General features: G+C 41.2%; 1 protein-coding gene across 2 annotated transcripts in view; it reads left to right on the top strand.

The window, feature by feature from the left end:
• Positions 1 to 15,629, top strand: part of ZDHHC9 (zinc finger DHHC-type palmitoyltransferase 9) — a 32,096-nt gene extending 16,467 nt beyond the window's left edge. Inside the window, exons 5-11 of one of the 2 annotated variants that reach the window (XM_036840431.1) lie at positions 1,442 to 1,600; positions 6,257 to 6,394; positions 7,329 to 7,377; positions 8,150 to 8,252; positions 9,666 to 9,769; positions 10,174 to 10,270; positions 14,071 to 15,629. In XM_036840431.1, coding sequence (XP_036696326.1) covers positions 1,442 to 1,600; positions 6,257 to 6,394; positions 7,329 to 7,377; positions 8,150 to 8,252; positions 9,666 to 9,769; positions 10,174 to 10,270; positions 14,071 to 14,187 — 767 coding nt within the window. In that variant the 3' untranslated portion in view covers positions 14,188 to 15,629. The remainder of the gene's footprint in view (positions 1 to 1,441; positions 1,601 to 6,256; positions 6,395 to 7,328; positions 7,378 to 8,149; positions 8,253 to 9,665; positions 9,770 to 10,173; positions 10,271 to 14,070) is intronic. The other variant, XM_036840432.1, reaches the window with a different exon arrangement.
• The last annotated feature ends 577 nt before the right edge of the window (positions 15,630 to 16,206 follow it).

Below are 16,206 nucleotides of genomic sequence, written 5' to 3'. Positions count from 1 at the left end.
GTTGTGAATATTTTCCTGTCATCATTTAAAATGTGTACATCATTTGAAATGGCTGCATAATATTCCATCCCATGCATGTATCATAATGTACTTAACCAACCTCCTATTATGATATTGAGGTTATTTTCAGTCTTTCACTATTAAAAGTGACTTTTGTGACAAATATCCTGTGTTACCATCTTTTGTACATCTCTTTGTAATTTTGATAAGTTCCTAGAAGTAGAACGGGTGGGTCAAAAGTATACACATTTAAGGGCTTCCCTGGTGGCGCAGTGGTTGAGGATCTGCCTGCCAATGCAGGGGACACGGGTTCGAGCCCTGGTCTGGGAAGATCCCACATGCCGCGGAGCACCTAAGCCCGTGTGCCACAACTACTGAGCCTGCGCTCTAGAGCCCGCGAGCCACAACTATTGAGCCCATGTGCCACAACCACCGAAACCTGCGCACCTAGAGCCCATGCTCCGCAACAAGAGAGGCCACCGCAATGAGAAGCCCACACACTGCAACGAAGAGTGGCCTCCGCTTGCCGCCACTAGAGAAAGCCCGTGCGCAGCAACGAAGACCCAATTCAGCCAAAAATAAATAAATTAATTAAGTTTTTTAAAAAGTATACACATTTAAAATTTTGGTAGTCACTGCCATATTGCTTACTGGTAATGTATAAAAATACCTTCTCCCCATCCTTGCCAACACTGGGTATTTTTATTCTTTTTTTTTAACACTTTATTGGAGTGTAATTGCTTTACAATGGTGTGTTAGTTTCTGCTTTATAACAAAGTGAATCAGCTATACATATACATCCATCCCCATGTCTCCTCCCTCTTGCGTCTCCCTCCCATCCTCCCTATCCCACCCCTCTAGGTGGTCACAAAGCACCGAGCTGATCTCCCTGTGCTATGCGGCTGCTTCCCACTAGCTATCTCTTTTACATTTGGTAGTGTATATATGTCCATGCCACTCTCTCACTTCGTCCCAGCTTACCCTTCCACCTCCCCATGTCCTCAAGTCCATTCTCTACGTCTGCGTCTTTATTCCTGTCCTGCCCCTAGGTTCTTCTTTTTAATACTTGTTAATATAGAAGGTGGAAATGGTATCTTTATGTTAATTTTTATTTCTTTGATTATCAGTAAAGTTGTATGTTTTAATTTCATATGTTTTTTAGCCATTTTTATTTCTTCTTTTATGAATGTTTTTCTCTGTAATCAGCCAAAAAGCTTGAAGAAACACTTTTTTACATGTGCACAAAATAATTGCATGGCACTCAGTGGAATTTGGGGAGGATACTCTGTGATGTTGAGAGTCTAGTCTGGAAATGCCAGCCTGGGGGTGACAGTGGGCCTAGGGAACGTTTGATTACTCCCATTGCTCTTGGAGAGGTGGTAAGACTTTTGGTCTCAAATAATGGCTAGCAGTGGTGTTAACTGTCTTTACTGATCTACAGAAGCTACCAATGGTGCAGTACCCCAAGGCCAGCGACCACCCCCTCGTATCAAGAATTTCCAGATAAACAACCAGATTGTGAAGCTGAAATACTGTTATACATGCAAGATCTTCCGGCCTCCCCGGGCCTCTCATTGCAGCATCTGTGACAACTGTGTGGGTGAGTAAAACCAAAGAGACGTTGCCTGGGGGAAAGGCTGAGTTGAAGAAGAGGGTCAGGGTGATTTTTCTCAGGAAAAATCAGTGGGGGTGGGAAGATAGATTTAGATAGGAAACAAGCTAGATTTTTAGTTAAGAAACTTTAGATGGGAAGCAAGCTTCCGAACAATTGTAAATCTACTGTACTTCTGTAGATCAAATCATAATTTAAATATCCTCTAGTTTAAAAAAAAAAAACAACCTCTTTGGTAAATAAAGAAATAAACTTTACCTGTTTTTCAAATCTAGATTTTCTTCTACTGGATCTGTTTCAAGTGGAACCCACCTTACATAGGGGGAGGAGAATCCTAGTCCACTGGAGGGCAGCATCGGGGAAGGAAGGGCTAAATGAGAAGTGGTATTCCCAGGAAGAAAAAAATTGCTAGCATTTATTGAATTCCTAATATATACTAGGCACGTGCTAAGTGCTTTCCCTTTCTCTCATTTAAGACTCATAAGAACCCCATAAGATAGGTATTATCCCCATTTTACAGATGAAGAAATAGATGAAGCACCTTTGTTAGGTTCATATAATTAAATTAGTATGAGATGAAGCTGGAACAGCTCTGATTCCAAAACCCTCATTTGTTCTTTCTCTGCTTCTGCTGCAAGGGTGGGGGGTGTATGTGTGCATAATACAGAGGTCTGTGCTTCTATCTGCATATATGTGACTTAGTTGTAATCACTGCCTAGTGTATGCTGAGCCCTGGGAAAGATCAAAAACAGGCAGTAATTATGTCTGTTGATAGGCAGATATGTGTAATTCCTTATATTATCAATAGGCATACTTCCAGCATTCTTTATATATGCCATGGAGCATGCCTGAGTACATTGCTTTCCTCTCATTAGCCAATTCTTTTTAGGTTAAGGTTGGGAAGATATATCTTACTTTATATGGTAAAAGCTATATGTAGATAGGATTTTTATAAATTGAAACTCATTTTAAATGAGCCAGGAAACTTGATATTTCAAGAAAGTGTGATGTGAAGGTTTTCAAAAAGTATTCCCTCTCCTTATTAATATTCTTAAACATAAAGAACTCATGCAAATTGATTTTTTAAAAAAGAAGCAATAACATTTCAGTAGAAATATGGACAGCAGATAAAACAGGAAATGCAATTACTTAGTTAACATGAAAAAAAGGTTCATCTCTACTAAAAAGCAAAAAAATAAAAATTAAAACAAGATCTTTTTAAACCTAGAAATTTAGCAAGGAAAACCTGATAACGCTTAGTCCTACACTGGTAGGAGTGTAAATTGGAACAAACTTTTTGGAAGGCAACCTAATAAACTTCATGAAAACCTTAAAACATGTATAACCCTTTGATGCCAGTGACTTGCCTTCTAGGGATCTATCCCAAGAAAATAATTAGGGATGTGGTAAAGATTTAGGTATGGACATATTTACCTCCAGATTATTATAGTAATGAAAAATTGGAAAGAAACTAACTGTCCACCAGTAGATAAATGGTCAAATAAATTGTGGGACGTAACATACAGTGGACTTCTATGGGTAAAGCTCATACCAGAAAGCTAAATGAAATAAAAAAGCTAAAATAAATTAAAAAGCTAAAAAATAGAAGATAGGCTACATTTATAGTGTGATCTCAGTTACACATTTAAAAAAATATAAGTATGTATAAAGAATTATGCAAGGAAGTACTCTAGAATGCTTACTGTCTATTATCTATAGGTTGTGGGGTAATAAGGGATTTTGTTTCCTCCATTAGAAAAAAATTATTTTCAAGTTTTCTACAATGAGCATGTATTACCTGTATCAATATTATCAGAAAAAAGTGTGATTTATAATATATTGATGGTAAAAATATTGAATATATCTGTATAAATCTGCATTTTTCAGTGTTTTCTATATGGCAGGTTTGCTTAAAGTAAGGCTATCTTCCTTCCCTTTTCTGAAAAGATATAGCCCTTTAACTAGGAGATGCACCTGTTTTTACAGCCTTATTTTTTGACTGGTACACAGCTCACTGTGCCTTAAAAATGATGTATTTTATTCTTTGTGCTTTTTTCATTCATTAAAATAATACATGTTCATTGTAGAAAATATGGGAAGTACAGGTATTAATAAAACTTAATCCCAAACTCACTCTCCATTTTGCTGTATTTCCTTCTAGTCTTTCTCTTGTTTGTGAAATTGGATCATACTAGAGTTTTTAGTCCTGCCTTTGTCACTTACCATTATATCCTGAGCATTTTTCTACATCTTTAATAAATGTTTTTTGAATATATTATTTTAATGACTGCATAATCCATCATATGGCTATATTCTAGTTTATTTAGGTGGTCTCCTATCAGTAGATATTATTCACGATCCTGTTTTATTCATTATTATAAAACTGCAATCAAAATTATTAAATTAAAAAAAATTATTGAATTTAAGGATGTGGCGAAATTGGAACCTTCATACATTGCTGGTGGGAATGTAAAATGGTGCAGCTGCTGTGGAGAGCATTTTGGCAGTTCTTCAGAAAGTTAACATAGAATTATATGACCCAGCAATTCCACTCTTGGGTAATACCTGTATTACCCAGTGTGCTCGGGCTGCCAACAAAATACCACAGACTGAGTAGCTTAAATAACAGAAATTTAATTTCTCACAGGGCTGGAGGTTAGAAGTCCAAAATCACAGTGCCGACTGGGTTGATTTCTGGTGAGGCTTGCAGGTGGCCACCTTCTTGCCGTGTCCTCATATGGCCTTTTCTCTGTGCTCGCGCACTTCTGGTATCTCTTCCTTTTCTTCTTACAAGGATACCAGTTGTTTTGGATTAGGGCCCCACCCTTATGACCTCATTTAACTTTAGTTACCTCCTTAGAGGCCCTATCTGCAAATACAGTCACACTGGGGTTAGGGCTTCAACATATGAATTTTAGGGGGGACACAATTCTGTCCATAACAATGCCAAAAAATAATTGCAAACAGGAATTCAAACATACTTGTACATCAGTGTTCACATCAGCACTGTTCACGATAGCCAAAAGATGGAGACAATCCAAGTGGTGGTTTGGGGGTGATGAAAATTTTTGGAACTAGGTAGTTGTGATGGTTGTACAGCATTGTGAATGTAATTAATGCCAGTGAATTTTACACTTAAAATTGGTTAAAATGGCAAATTGTACGTTTTATATATTTTACCACAATAAAAAGTTTAATAAAAAAGTATTGAACTTAAATTTCTGTGCACATCTCATTTCCTTATGAGAAATTATTAAAAATGGATTTATTCTGCCGAAGGGGTGTGAGCATTATTAAGGCTCTTGATACATACGGGCAAGTTGCTTTCCAGAAAGGTTCTCTCAATTTGTACTTCCACAAACAGTATATTAGAGTGTACATTTTACTGTGTTCTCACTAGCACTGAATATTATTTTTTATATTCTTATTTTGACAGGCAGAAAAGTGTCTTATTGTTGTATTAGTATTGCGATGAGTTAGTGAATCTGAAAATGTTTAAATATATGTTTATATGGTATTTATTAACTGTTTTGCTTTTTGACTATTTTTGAAGGAGTATTTGTATTTTGTTATTGATTTGTAAGGACTTTTCATAGACTAAGTTACAAAATTCACATACTTTCTCGGGGTTTTTTTCCTCTTTAATTTTCTTTATAGTATGTTTAACATATATGAAATATTTTTTAAAGTGTATGGAATCAAATCTATTTTTCTTTGTCATCTGTGGTTTTCTTCCATTACTTTTATGCTTAGAAAGTCCTTCTCCATACAGGAGACAAATGTTCACCTATTCTTTATGGTTACTTTAAGGTTTCACTTTGTTTTTACATTTAACTCTTTAATTCATCTGGAATTAATTTTGGTAAATAGTGTGAGGGAAAAAGATCTAACCTTATTTTCAATCAAGTAACCAATTGTCTCTGAGTTGTTGATGGAATGATACTTCCTTTCTCTACTGGTTTTGAAGCACTACCATTCTCAGACAGTAAATTTTTATATATTCTGTTTCTGGGTGATTTCCATTCCATTGAGCTATGCCACACCATTTCAGGTATGTAGGTTTATAATTTTTTTACTAACTGGAGTTTAAGAAAAACCACACTACTCATTTTTCAAAATTTCCTTGACTATTTACACCTATTTATTCTTCCTGCGCTTAGTAGACACACTTACTAAGACTTTTCTTTGGAAAAGCAAGGTCTCTGCTGTTAACTGACAGTGAGACAGATCACTTAACCCCTCAGTGTCTCAGTTTTCTCATCTGTAAAATGGAGAAAAGAATATCTTCTTTTGCCCAGCTTCCAGGATGATTGTGGGGATCAAATGAGATGGCTGTGAAAACATTGTGGAAAAGTGAAAAATAAAAACCAGTGTTGTTTGTGTTTTTTAAAATTTATTTTGGAAGGAAATAGTTTTTTTTTGGTTTTATTTATTTATTTATTTGAATTTTATTTTATTTATTTTTTTATACAGCAGGTTCTTATTAGTCATCCATTTTATACACATCAGTGTATACAAAACCAGTGTTTTTTACAGTTGAAATAGGCAGCGATCCTAGGGGTCTTGGACTTAGGTATTAAGTGGATGGCAGGGTTGTGCTTAGTTTTGGAGGTTTTGGCACTGGACTCTCTCTTTCTCCCACAGAACGCTTCGACCATCACTGCCCCTGGGTGGGGAATTGTGTTGGAAAGAGGAACTACCGCTACTTCTACCTCTTCATCCTTTCTCTGTCCCTCCTCACGATCTATGTCTTTGCCTTCAACATCGTCTACGTGGCCCTCAGTGAGTATACAGGGCAGTGTATGTTGCTGGAGGGGTGGGTGGTGGGAGAAGGCTTGAGGACAGCTTAGGGGAGTGGTTCCGTATCCTGGTGGGACTTTACCATTGCGAAGGCACCTTAGGACCAGTTAGAAGTGAGCACTACTATCCGCTCCTGCACAGAGCTCCAAACCTCAGCTCACATCAGTTAGGATTTACCAGTGTGCTGGCCTTCTCAGTGGCCCTCTGCTGGAGACCAGCACCATAATTACTGGTCTGTACCTAGAGTACTGGGCATTTCTGAGGTGATCCCAAAGGTTGGGGATGTATTTTTGGCTGTGTCACCTCTTTTGCCTCATAAGACCTGCCCTTGTGTCAGGTGGTAGAAGGGGTTATACCAGAGAAATGTCTTTTAGTGGCTCATGGTCTACTTTGGAAGATAGAAAATATACACCTGTGTGTGTGTGTGTGTCCACGTGCACACATACACACACATAAAACAGCCCAAGGGCAGATGGGACGCGGAGTTAAAGGAGTGGTCGTAATCAAGACAGCTTCCTGGGGAGAGATGAGTCCTGAGCTGGATTTTGAACAGTGAAGAGATATGGATTGATGAAGAGAGAGGATTTTTCTTGGATATTTCTGATTTCTTTCATCTATGAATGAATATCCCCCTCCATGGCCATAGCTGGAGGCTAGGGAAAAGGGAGGGGAGCCAGATGCTTGGTTTGTGGCCGACTCTCTAGTCCAGTGTTGGGTCCTGTATTGAGAAGGTGAACCCTTTAGTCAAGAGAGTACCAGCTTGGAGGTGTGAGTCCCTTGCCTGAAAGAGGGCTTATCTCTTGCCAGCTTGTAACAAGGGGTAGGGAGGGAAGAAAGTGAGTAGGCACTAGGGTACGTGTGTATTTTTTACTAAAGTTACTAATCTTTCTCTCTACTCCTCCTCCCAATTTCACAGAATCCTTGAAAATTGGCTTCCTGGAGACATTGAAAGAAACTCCTGGAACATATCCTCCCCTGGCAGGATGTCCCTGTGAAGCCCTCTTAAACTACTTTTCAGCATGCTTTCTGTCTGCAGTTCTCCACCATCTCATTTTTCAGACATCAGAGAGTGCCAACGTCTAAAATTTTTAAATGTAGCCTTAGTGGTAGTGACTAGAATGGAGGATGGCCAGGGCTTAAAGGGAGGTCTTTCCTTCACCTTTGTCTCCACTGCCTCCCTCCCAAGTCCTTCTGATCCCAGGCTCAGCCTTGCCTTCTCTAGTGGGCTATACTTTGCTCTCAATAAACCTCTTGTGTCACTTACTAGAAGTCCCACCTTCCTGTTACAGCTAAGGCTTATTTTGTACAGCAGTTACATTTCTGAAAAGGAGATTCAGATGGGATTTCTAGAAATCACATTCTGGTTTCTTTCCCACCAATTTTTTCGTCTATAAAGTTTATTTTTGGATGTGTTTTCCATTGGCAGTGATGGCCAACATTGTTTAGCTTTGGACCCCTCCTAAATGTCCCCTTTGAAGAGCCAATGATGAATAAACAGACAAACACCTAAATAGACTAGATCTGTTAGAGAGCTACTTGTAGTGAATAAACAGGCGTCCTTTACCTTTCATGAGGGATATAGCCAGCAAGTTTAGAATTCACCCGTTGTTATGTATGGATATATATTTGTGATACATGTTCCAAGGGGTAAAGATGGTGTGACTGGTGTCATGAGTATGGGCTGCGGCATCAAGTCCCCTGGTGTGGCTTCTTCAACATTCCTTAACAACACCTCACTGTTCTAGAAGTACTCATTTGCTTCTTCACACTCTGGTCCGTCGTGGGACTGACTGGATTCCACACTTTCCTTGTGGCTCTCAACCAGACAACCAATGAAGATGTGAGTCAACTTTTCCTCTCCTCATTACATGTGCTTCTACCAAAAGCCTATTCTCTAATTACCTGCTGGAGAACTGAGTCTCCAGGGCCTGGGAGGTTGAGGCAGGCAGAAGCCAGGTGTGGGAGATTGTTAAACCAGGTGTGTAGAAGAAAAAGCAGACTCCTTTGTTTGGAGCTGAATGCCTGTAGGGAATTAGGAAGAAGAGATTGAATGGTTGGATGAGCACAAGGTCTTTAGCTGTTCATAGGTCCTTAAAAGCTAACTGGTACCTCTGGGTTTGGAATGGAGAGGGACAGTTGCATTGAATAAGTCCTTGCTTTTAAAAAGTTACCGATTGGGACTTCCCTGGTGGCGCAGTGGTTAAGAATCCGCCTGCCAATGCAGGGGACACCGGTTCGAGCCCTGGTCTGGGAAGATCCCACATGCCACGGAGCAACGAAGCCCGTGCGCCACAACAACTGAGCCTGCGTGCCGCACCTACTGAAGCCCGCGCGCCTAGAGCCCATGCTCCGCAACAAGAGAAGCCACTGCAATGGGAAGCCCGTGCACTGCGACAGAGTGGCCCCCACTCGCCGCAACTAGAGAAAGCCCACGCGCAGCAACGAAGACCCAACATAGCCTAAACTAAATAAATTAATGAATTAAAAACAAAAAGTTACCGATTAATCCATATTCATTGTAGAAAATCAGGAAATACAGATGAGCAAAAAATAGCAAATAAGTCCCTGTAATTTTACGTCCTAGGCATCACCATTGTTAATGGTATGATCTATAGTCTTCTAGACTTGTCTAGACTTGTTCCCATGTTTGTTTATGTGAATATATTATGTATTTTTAAATGGAAATAATAACGCTCAGGTATCTATCTGCTTTTTTACTCTATTGTGAATATTTTTCCGTGGGTATGCATGTATTTCTTTTTTTTTTCTGTTGTGGTAAAAGACACATAAAATGCACCATCTTTTTTTTTTTTTTTTTGGCTGTGCTGGGTCTTCGTTGCTGCGCACCGGCTTTCTCTAGTTGCAGTGAGCGGGGGCTGCTCTTCGTTGCAGTGCGTGGGCTTCTCATTGTGGTGGCTTCTCTTGTTGCGGAGCACGGGCTCTAGGCGCGTGGGCTCAGTAGCTGTGGCGCAGGGGCTTAGTTGTTCCGCGGCATGTGGGATCTTCCCGGACCAGGGATCGAACCCGTGTCCCCTGCAGTGGCAGGTGGATTCTTAACCACTGGACCACCAGGGAAGTCCTTAAAATGTACCATCTTAAACCATTTTTTAAGTTTACAGTTCAGTGGCATTAGTACATTCACATTGTTGTGCAACCATCACCACCATCCATCTCCAGAACTTTTTCATCTTCCTGTGCTGCATGTATTTCTTCAACATAATGTTTAATGTAAGCCTTGGCTTTTATCTTGCAGATCAAAGGCTCATGGACAGGGAAGAATCGTGTCCAGAATCCCTATAGCCATGGCAATATTGTGAAGAACTGCTGTGAAGTGCTGTGTGGCCCTTTGCCCCCCAGGTACTCAGAGGACTACAAGATCCTGGAACTCTTGGGACAAGCAGTTTGACCTGATCCTGGCACCTGGTCTGATGCATTCTTCTGAACATGGCCTCTTCGTGTCAAAAGAGGTCTTCCCGGGGATTGTCCCTTGGTGCCATATCTACATGGACCATAGGCCATGGGCTGGTTGTTTTGAAGGGATAACCTTTCATTCTTATTTTATCTATTTGTTCCCTTGTTAATGTGGTATTCCCTGGTTTGTGGAAGAAAAAGTGAATGGAAGGTAGGAGATGTGTGCTAGGATCAGACTAGACTGCCAAAGGGCAGGTTTATATTTTCCAGCACACACAGGAAGATTCAGTGGGGTGGGTGGATGGAGAGGTGGATGCAAAGTGCTTTGTTAACTCTCCTGTCTCCTTCAGTGTGCTGGATCGAAGGGGTATTTTGCCACTGGAGGAAAGTGGAAGTCGACCTCCCAGTACTCAAGAGGCCAGTACCAGCCTCTTGCCTCAGAGCCCAGTAAGTGTTCCTGACTTTTTAAGGCTTTTAGACTTTAAGACTGAGTCGGGGATAGAGGGTGTAGACTAAATTTACACCTTAGAGATATAATTAGGCAATTTTGTGTCCAATCACTCCAGCTTCCCTGTCTCTGCTTCTGCCCTGACATTGCCTTAAGATCTTTGTGCCCTTGACATAGATTAAGATCTAGTCATTTCTTCAACATTCTGTGCCAGCCAATGTGCTAGGTGCTAGGGATACACCAGTGAACAAGTCACACGATGCGTCTGCTCTTACGGAGCTCATTGTCTAGTGGGGACGAGAGAAAACAGGTTATTAGTCCGTGTAGTGAAAAGTGCCTTGATGAGGGAAGCATAAAATGCTATAGGAGCAATGACAGGGGTCGGGGGGTGGGTTGGAGTTAGTGGTGTGGTTACCTAGGTAGAAGGGGGCTTCCTCACTGGAATATGCAGATGTGGAAACTCTCCCAGCTATACTGATCACATATGCTTTAACAAAGTATGTTCCTAAAAAGTTATTAGTTGAACTTTCTTTTTTTTGTAATAGCTCTGTTGAGATATAATTCAGATACCATAAAATACCTGTTTAAAATGTAGGACTCACTGGTTTGTAATATGTTCACAGAATTGTGCTATCATCACAACAATCCATTTTGAAACATTTTCATTGCCCCCCAAAAAAAGCCCTGTACCCATTAGCAGTCACTCTCCCTTTCCCCCCAGCTCCCTCAGCCCCATCCCCGGGGAACTATTCATCTCCTTTCTTTTGCTGTAGACTTCTTCTGTACATTTCATATAAATAGAATCATATTATACGTGGTCTTTTGTGACTGGCTTCTTTCATTTAGCCTTGTATTTTCAAGGTTCATCTATGTTGTAGCATGTAGCAGTACTTCTTTCCTTTATATGGCTGAATAATATTCTGTTATATAGATAGACTACATTTTATTTATCCATTCATCAACTGATAGACATTTAGGTTGTTTCCACCTTTTGGTTATTATGAATAATGCTGTAATGAACATGTGTATGCAAGTTTTTACATAGACATATGTTTTCATTTCTCTTGGCTATGTACATGGAATTGAAATTGCTGGGTCATATAGTAACTTTATGTTTAACCTTTTGAGGAACTGCTGTACTCCAAAGTGGCTGTACCATTTTTCATCCCCGCCAGTCACATATGAGGGTTCCAATTTCTCCATATCCTGGGCAACACTTGTTATTATCATCCACCAGTTTGATTCTAGCCATCCATCCTAGTGTGTATGAAGTCGTATTTCACTGTAATCTTGATTTGCATCTCCCTGATGAATAATGATGTCGAGCATCTTTTCATGATTTTATTGGCCATTTCTGTATCTTCTTTGGAGAAGTGTCTATTCAGATCCTTTGTCAATTTTTAAATTGGGTTGTTTGGGTTTTTTTATTGTTGAGTTGTAAGAGTTCTTAATTCTGTATGTAAGTCCCTTATCAGAGAAATGATTCTTCTAAGAGTTTTAGAGTTTTAGCTCTTACATTTAGGTCTTTGATCCATTTTGAGTTAAGTTTTATATATTGTGTGAGGTAGAGGGTTCAAATTCTTTCTTTTTTTTAATTAATTTTTTTAAAATTTATTTTTGGCTGCATTTCGCCTTCGTTGCTGTGCATGGGCTTTCTCCAGTTGTGGCGAGCAGGGGCTACTCTCCGTTGCGATGCGTGGGCTTCTCACTGTGGTGGCTTCTCTTGTTGCAGAGCACGGGCTCTAGGCGCACGGGCTTCAGTAGTTGTGGCACACGAGCTCAGTAGTTGTGGCTCACGGGCTCTAGGCGCGCAGGCTCAGTAGTTGTGGTGCACGGGCTTCGTTGCTCCGCAGCATGTGGGATCTTCCCGGACCAAGGCTCGAACCCGTGTCCCCTGCATTGGCAGGCGGATTCTTAACCACTGCGCCACCAGGGAAGCCCCAGATTCTTTCTTTTGCATGTGGATAGCCAGTTGTCTCAGCACAGTTGGTTGAAGATTATTCTTACTCCGTTGAATTGTCTTGGCACCGTTGTCAAAAATCAATTGAGCGTAAACATGAGAGTTTGTTTCTGGACTCTCAGTCCTATTCCACTGATCAGTAAATTTATTCTTTTTTTTTTCTTTTTTCTTTTTTTAAAAATGTATTTATTTATTTATTTTTGGCTGAGTTGGGTCTTTGTTGCTGCTCGCGGGCTTTCTCTAGTTGCCGTGAGCGGGGGCTAGTCTTCCTTGCGGTGCAAGGGCTTCTCATTGTGGCGGCCTCTCTTGCTGCGGAGCATGGACTCTAGGCATGCAGGCTTCAGTAGTTGTGGCGCACGGGCTTAGTTGCTCCGCGGCATGTGGGATCTTCCCGGACCAGGGCACAAACTCGTGACCCCTGCATTGGCAGGCGGATTCTTAACCACTGTGCCACCAGGGAAGCCCCAGTAAGTTTATTCTTAATTCCAGTATCACACTGTCTGGGTTGCTGTAGCATTGTAGTAAGTTTTGAAATTAGGAAGTGTGAGTCCTCCAAATTTATTCTTTATTCAGTTGTTTTGGCTGTGGTCCCTTGTATTTCCATATGAATCCTAGAATCAGCTTGTCAATTTCTGCAACGATGCCAGGTGGAATTTTGATGGGGATTGCATTGAATCTATAGATCAGTTTGGGGAGTATTATCATCCTAACAAGATTAAGTAAGTCTCCTGAGCCATTAACACATGGACTGTCTTTTCATCTATTTAGGTCTTTTTAAATTTCTTTCAACAATGTTTTGTAGTTTTCAGAGTATAAGTTTTACACTTCTTTTGTTACACTTATTCATAAACATTTTTTTCTTTTTGATGTTATTATGAATGAAGTTATTTCGGATTGTTCATTGGGAGTATATAGAAATACAATTGGGTTTTTTGTATATTGATTCTGTATCCTGAAACCTTGCTAAACTTTTTTTATTAGTTCTAATAGATTTTTAGTAGACTTGAACTTTCTTTTAAAATCAAATTCTCCTGGAATTCCCTGGCGGTCCAGTGGTGAGGACTTAGCACTTTCACTGCCATGGGCCGGGGTTCAATCCCTGGTTGGGGAACTAAGATCTCACAAGCCACGCAGCGCGGCCAAAAAAAAGAAATCGAATCCTACTCTTAGGTGAATGCTATTTGTAAGTTAGATAATTGTTCTCTACTTTGCCTTTCTTAAATTTTTAATTTTCTTTTTTCAAGTACAGCAAACTCATGTTTATATATCATTATCATCATTTTGAATATTGTTTTTCTGATGAGTCTGATCTTAAATCATTACAATATAGGCTAGTGATTCTCAGTTGAATGTGGGGAAGGGGGGTATTTTAGAATCACTCAGGAGGCATTTTCAAACCAGATATACCATCTGAAGATTTTACCACCCCACCCTCTTTGGTTTAGAATCATTGTTCTAGGGAGGTATGTGTTAGGGCCGAAAGAAGATTGAGAACCACCGTGTCAGGCCTTGTTAGACAACTATTTTATAACAGTCTGTTGTGAAGGAGGGAAGGTGGTCTGTGTAATTATTTGTGGTCCCTTTTATTATTATCATGCATAATAATAGAAACATCTGTCCACAACAGACAGTTAAGAATAGAACTCAAATAAACTTCAATTGCCTTCTGCTGAGAAGACAACAGTCTAGTCTTGGTTCTGAGTTTGGTGTTGGTGGTGGCGTATCTGTAGCATCAGTGTGGTTGATGGGTTCAGAGGAAGAGTTCAGTGTCTGTGGATTACCTCCATTTGGATTTTGAGGGAGAGCTTTGTATTGAATTTGATATCTTTTCCTTCTCAGGCTCCAACAGACCATCTAAGCTCCGATGAGATGCCGGAGGACACCAGCACTCCTGAAGAGATGCCACCCCCAGAGCCCCCAGAGCCCTCACAGGAGGCCACTGAAGCTGAGAAGTAGCCTATCTATGGAAGAGACTTTTGTTGTGTATGATTAGGGCTGTGAGAGATTTAATGGGAGAAGATAACCTGAGACAGAGAGCAAGTAAGCTGTTCCTATTACTGTTTTTCTTTGGTCTTTATTCACCGAGTTGTAAACTGGCATTTTCTTGCTGCAAGCTTTTTTTAAATTTCTGGACTCCAAGCAGTTGCAGAAGATGTCAGTCACCTCTGGTAACTGGACAAATGGGTCCCTTGGGCCCTGGCACTGGTTTTCCATGGCCTCAGCCACAGAGGCTCCTTGGACTCCCCTCTCTTCCCAGATCCCAGCTCTCCTGCTTGGGGTCACTGGCCCAATTCTGGGGTAAAGTTTCTTGAGACTGGCTCAAATCCTCTCAAGCTGCTGCACGTCATGAGTCCAGGGGCAGTCACAGAGAACTCTGGCCAGGGAATTCTAACTGGATTCTTGAGGCCTTCAGAATGGAGGGGGATGGAGAGTGGGGTTGAAAGATTCTCCTGGCTACGAAGTGCCAACATTGCCAGCAAATTCTTTCAGGAATGGAGCAGGCAGTTTCCACTTGTTGTATTTATTCGTGCAGCTTCTCCTTTGTCCCCTGTCCACTCTCTAACACCCAAGCCCCACTCTTTTCCAGTGAGATATATGTAAGTAATTGCAGTATAGATAACAATTCACATTTCTCGTAGACTACCCAGAAACTTTTTAATACCTGTGCTGTTCTCAATAAGAACTTATGAGATGCCAACGGCACGGCCCCTCGCACTCTCTGTCTCATCTATCCTCCTCTCTCATTAGCCCCTTTTAATTTGTTTTCCTTTTGACTCTTGTTCCCGTTGGGAGCAGGAACGGCAGTAATAAAAGTCTGCACTTTGGTGGTTCCTTTTCCTCAGAGGAAGCCCGAGTGCTCACTTAAACACTACCCCCTCAGACTCCCTGTGTGAGGCCTGCAGAGGCCCTGTATGCACAAATGGGGAAACTAAGGCACAGAGAGGCTCTCCTCTCCTCTCCTCTCCCCCTATGTCCCCTCAAAAAAGAAAAAAAAAAAGAAAAAAAAGGATAACCAGTACTTCCATTAGGCCTCGGCTGAGTGAGGAGGGAAAGCCCCGCACTGCTGCCCTCCTGGGGGACCCACTCCAAGGCCTTGGCCCACCTCGGGCTTGGTAACCACACCGGGGGCTTCCTCCAGGCCCCGCTCTTCCAGCACTTCCACCGGCAGAGTCCCAGAGCCGCTTCACCCTGGGGGTGGGCTGTGGCCCCCAGTCAGCTCTACTCAGGACCTGCTCTATTTCAGGGAAGAAGATTTATGTATTATATGTGGCTATATTTCCTAGAGCACCTGTGTTTTTCTAAGCCAGGGTCCTGTCTGGATGACTTCCGGGGAGGGGGGGAGCGTAAACCAGAACTTTTAATCTATTTGAAGGCGATTAAACTGTGTCTAATGCAAACTGCCTGCCTCCTCCTTCCCCCTTCCATTTCAAGAACCACCGTGGGGGTGTGAATATCTTTGGGGGGTGGGGTGGGGGTGGGGGTTGAAGGGGGTGCCTGTTACTACGCATACTTCCATTTTCCAGGGGGCCCTTGGGTTGGAGAGGTAGCTCCCAAACTCTCCATTGACCTATACTACATTCTGGGTTGAAGTTTACCTTATTCTGGGCTATGAAAAGAGGCCTTTCAAGGCCATGAACAGTGTTAGAAAGATTGGGAGGGTCAGGGGTTATATTAAATTAAGAGAACAAGTTCTTTAATAGGGTATTGTTTTTATGCAGATGGATGCTGTTAATTGCAAATGAGTCTTGGTTATTAAAGCAGGCTCCTCAGGGCCTCCCCTTGGAAATATTTTGTTAGTGATCTTTTACAAGTGATGGTGTATATTTCTTTTTAAATGGTCTGTAATCAAGATTCCTTACCAATTCTTGTCTCGCTCTTCCCAGTTAATCAGAAGTAATGAAATTTGGCCGCTCCTAGCTTTTTCTCTAAGTCTTCCTATTTTCTTGTAGCAGGATTTGAGTTTAGCAATCCTTA

The sequence above is a fragment of the Balaenoptera musculus genome, chromosome X, assembly GCF_009873245.2.
Source record: "Balaenoptera musculus isolate JJ_BM4_2016_0621 chromosome X, mBalMus1.pri.v3, whole genome shotgun sequence".
NCBI classification, from domain to species: Eukaryota; Metazoa; Chordata; class Mammalia; order Artiodactyla; family Balaenopteridae; genus Balaenoptera; species Balaenoptera musculus.
Note: the sequence above shows the minus strand (reverse complement) of the source record. Positions and strands in the feature narration are given on the sequence as shown.